This window comes from Myotis brandtii, unplaced genomic scaffold (genome assembly GCF_000412655.1).
Source record: "Myotis brandtii unplaced genomic scaffold, ASM41265v1 scaffold916, whole genome shotgun sequence".
Taxonomy (NCBI): Eukaryota; Metazoa; Chordata; class Mammalia; order Chiroptera; family Vespertilionidae; genus Myotis; species Myotis brandtii.
The window spans coordinates 94,480-99,061 of record NW_005371774.1 but is presented as its reverse complement, the minus strand read 5'-3'; the positions used below and the strand labels follow the sequence as shown (position 1 = coordinate 99,061).

At 44.8% G+C, this 4,582-nt stretch overlaps 1 protein-coding gene across 1 annotated transcript in view; it reads left to right on the top strand.

Moving 5' to 3' along the window:
• Window positions 1-259: 259 nt before the first annotated feature.
• Window positions 260-4,582, top strand: part of MRPL35 (mitochondrial ribosomal protein L35) — an 8,291-nt gene continuing 3,968 nt past the window's right edge. Inside the window, exons 1-2 of the mRNA XM_005885630.1 lie at window positions 260-354; window positions 3,707-3,896. Of these exons, the coding sequence (XP_005885692.1) occupies window positions 312-354; window positions 3,707-3,896 (233 nt within the window). The 5' untranslated portion in view covers window positions 260-311. The remainder of the gene's footprint in view (window positions 355-3,706; window positions 3,897-4,582) is intronic.

Genomic DNA, 4,582 nt, shown 5'->3' with positions numbered 1-4,582 from the left:
GAGGGTTTGGGGGCAGGAGGGAGGGGGGTAAGAGATCAACCGAAGGACTTGTATGCATGCATATAAGCATAACTAATGGACATAAGACACTGGGGGCTAAGGGAGGCCAGGGGATTGTCAAGGGCGAGGGGAAAGGACACATATGTAATACCCTTTGTAATACTTTTAGCAATAAAAAAAAAAAAATTAAAAAAAAGTTGGTCTGGCCCTTTAATTCCCCCCCCTTCCTTGACTCCACCTCGTTTTCCTTAGTGCCCTTTTACCCTGACTCTTTTAGACCCCATGCGGCCGCCGTAGGGCGGGGTGGCAAGATGGCGGCTCCCGTGCTGGCTGGTGCGGTGAGAGTAGCATCAGGTCAGTGGGAGAGCAACGCGCTCGGTTCTTGCCTTCACAGAAGGGGGGCCGCGCGGGATGGAATGGGAGTTAACAGGAAAAAGCGCGGGGGAGGGCGTCCCGTTATTTAAAACCAGAGGGTTGTCCGAAACTCTCGGACCCTCGCGTACCTGCGCGTCCCGAAGTTGGCTTTCTTACGGGCTCCTCGCCATTCCGCCTTCCTTAGAGAACAAACCGGAGGACAGGGCGGAGGGGGCCAGGGCCACCCCTCACGACCTTTGACCTTGGCCGTTGTCTGAGTCTCGGAGCTTCGCGCAGTGGGATGACGGCGAGCTCCGGTGGGTGCGCGGCTCGCAGGCTGTGCGGGGAGCGAGCGGTTCGGTTCCTTCATCAGCCCCCGCACCGGACGGTCTCCGGGATTCCCGGAGTGAGGGAGAGGACAGGAATGAAAGCAACTTAGCTTAGTCGGAAGAGGACTTTTGCAAAAAGTTAAAGGTCATTCAGATGTGGTAAGATGACAGTAAGTTACTGTCACGAAAAATAAATTAGAGTAAAATCCTGTGGAAGAATAGAGATTAAAAAGAAGCCTCCCGCGTGGCTCGGTGGTTGAGCATCGACCTATGAACCCTATGAACCGGGAGGTCAGGGTTCCGTGTGGTCCGGGCACAGGCCGGGCTGCGGGCTCCATCCCGGTGTGGGGCGTGCAGGAGGCAGCCGAGCCATGATTCTCTCTCATCGTTGATGTTTCTCTCTCTCTCCCTCTCTGAAATCAATACAAATAAATATTTTTTGAAAGCTACGATGTAAAATTTCCAACTTACATAAGAGTTTCTTTACATGGGTTATTTTTAATTTGTGAAATAACAAGGAAAAATTTGTGTAACATACATGAATGGCATAAATACCGGTCTGCCTGGTTTTGTTGCACTTTGTAGATATTGCTTTTTTAAAAAATACGTATTTTTATTGATTTCAGAGAGGAAGGAAGAGGGAGAGAGAGATCGGCCGCCTCCTGCCCGCCCTCCTGGGGGTCCAGCCTGCAGCCCGGGCCTGTGCCCTGGCCGGGAACCAAATCCTGACCTCCCGGGGCCTAGGGAGAGACAACCACTGAGCCACCTGCCAGGGATTTTTTTTTGAAAAGCAAAGGTTTGTGGTAATTCTGTGTGGAGCAAGTCTTTTGGCTCCATTTTCCCAACAGGCACAGATGATGGTTTGTATTTTTTAACAATAAAATTTTTAATCAAGGTATGTATATTGTTTTTTTAAGACACAGTGCTATTGCACACTTAATAGACTACAGTATAATCTAAACATAACTTTTATATGCACTGAGAAGTCAAAAATTCGTGTGACTTGCTTTATTGTGGTGGTCGGTATGGAGCCCACAGTGTCTGCAGGGAATGCTTGTAACTCTAAAGCGAACATCGGAAAACTGACAGCCAGGTCAGGGCACAGAACACCAAGAGCCTCTTCTGCACCCCTGTGAGCCTCCCCATCAAAGTCCCATTTGGGGCCAAATATAAACACTGTTCTCATTATTATTGCCTTGTTCTTTTTTTTCCTGTAATAGTTTCAGCATCTAATTGTGCATCTTTTTAAAATATATGTATTTCTTACTGATTTCAGACAGGAAGAGAGAGGGAGAGAGATAGAAACATCAATGATACTAATCATGGATCGCTGCCTCCTGCACGCCCCCTACTGGGGACGGAGCCCACAACCTGGGCATGTGCCCTGACCGGAATCCAACTGTGACCTTCTGGTCCACGCTCATTGCTGCTAAATAATAGTCTCTTATGTGACTACCCCACAATTCTCCATTTTACTATTGATAGGCGTTTTCAGTTTGGGGCAGTTAGGTACAAAGCTGATTGACCTTGTGTCCTGCTCTATGAGTGCCAGAGTTTCTCTAAGGTGTGTGTGTGTACATGTGAAACTAGCTGTAGAATTGCAGCATCAATATGTGTGTGTGTGTGTGTGTGTGTGTGTGTGTGTGTGTGTGTGTATTCAGCACTGCCTGCTACTGCCAGTGATGTGTTTATTTAAAGTCACCCCAGCATTGCATTCTTTACTTCCTCATCAACAATTAGTATTGTTAGACCTAGAGATTTTTGTCAATCTGGTATATATTTAGTGATGTCTCCTTGTGGTTTAAATTGCATTTACCTGATTAGTAATGAGCCTAAAATACCTTTACACATGTGTAGTGGCCATTTAAATTTCTTTTATGAAGTACTCACTTAAATATGTTGCCCATTTTTTTATTCAGTTGTCTTATTGACTTATAGTTCTTTATATATTCTAGATATGCAAACTTTCTCATTTAATTGTGTTTTCCAATATCTTTTCCCACTTTGGCTTGCCTTTTTAGTTTACTTAAAGTATCTTTTGGTGAAAAGAAATTCTTATTGTCATCAACTTGAATGTATTGTCCTTGTGCTTTTGAAATAGATGACATAGTTGGGTATCAACTCACTATGACATGTAGATTCCATTGAAAACACTTAAAAGTGATGTGACAGCTTATTTTTTAAATTTGTTTTTTTCTTTATCCTCACCAGAGATGAGATTTTTTCCATTAATTTTCAGAGAGAGAGTGGAAGGGAGGATGAGAGAGGGAGAGAGAGATGGAGAACCATGGATGTGAGAGAGACACATCGATTGATTGCCTCCCAGACAAAGGGGACTCCACACATCTAGGCCCTTCATGATCTGCCTTCTGCTCTGCCCGCCCTGTTTCTCACTGCTTCCCCCCAGGCATTTCCAATACAGTCGACACGCAGTGCTCAGCTTCTGTGGCAGGTCCAGTCCCCACTCCAGGCTTACATTTGTTTCAGCCTTGTTTTTGCCTGTTTTTTATCCTACTTGGATTGTGTACCTCTTCCTCTCATGGCCTGTTCATTTTCTAGATGAGAGTTCAGGTACCTCTGCTGTTTTCTTTGCGTCCTTCTCCTGCCAGTCTCGTCTATCCAGGGAGTTGTCGAGCTTTCGTGTCTGCCCTGCCATTGCACTCTGTGCGGGGTTCTGCCTCATCAGAGCATAAGATCTGGCGGGCGGGAATTCATGTTACATGTATTTTGTTTTGTACTGTTGAACATAGAACTAGGACACATCAGACTGGATCGTGGCGATGGTTGCACAACTCTAAATTTACTAAAAAGCATTAGGTTGTACACAAATGGGTAATTTTTTGGTGTGTAAGTTTCCCTTAATAAAGTTGGTAAAAAGCTCCACAGGTGAGTCTGAACTTCAGGACACATTGATAATGTATAACACTTAGTTGCTTTAAAAATTTTGTATTACTTAATTTTAAATATCTGGATTCATATATTGGTGTGTCGTATTAAGCATGTATGCTTTTCCGTCTTTACAGGAATCTTACGGCCCCTGACTGTTTTGGCGTCTTCAGCCTTTCGACACGGTGCCAAGAATGCCTGTTTCAGTTCTGCACTGTCCCCCCGACATCTTTGTCATATTCAGACTCCAGTTGTTTCCTCTGCGCCCAGACTTACGACATGTGTCAGAAACCTGGCATGGGGGCACACTGGAACAATCCTCAATAGGTAGAGTATATCTCAGTAAACATGTTCTTGGACAAAAATTCTAAAATATTCATGCCTGCAAAGACATCTTAGAAATAGGGGATACTTTGTGTACCTGCCGTTTGTTGCATAGACTTTGCCTGATGGAGTGGGAGAATAGGATTGACATCCATATGCCTGTGTGCCAGCAGCAGGGACTACCAGACAGCACACTTCTGGTTTCTGGGTGTGGTTTCCTGGATGGAAGCTGTCAGCGCGTGGAGGGTGAGCAAGATCCTCAGCTTACAAGGGTGGGCTGCGTGTGGTGCTCATTCAATCAGCAGGCATTTAGTTAAGCACACCTGGCTGCCTAGCACTGTACTTGGCAGAAAGTTTACAAAGATAAACACGTTGAAATCCTTAGGAGGTGACAATCTAGTGGGCAGATGGGTTAAAAATCAGGTGATTGAAATATAATAGAATCAGTTCTCTCCTAGGGATTGAGAGGGTAGATGACAGTCCGACATGCAAGTTGGTGATAGTTGCTGTTCTTATGTATGCATACATTCATGGATCTTTGGAAGAAACAATGTATATTAAAAGTCAGCTGTGGCAACAGCATGGATGGAACTGGAGAGCATTATGCTAAGTGAAATAAGCCAGTCAATGAAAGAAAAATACCACATGATCTCACTCATTTATGGATAATAAAGACCATTATAAACTGA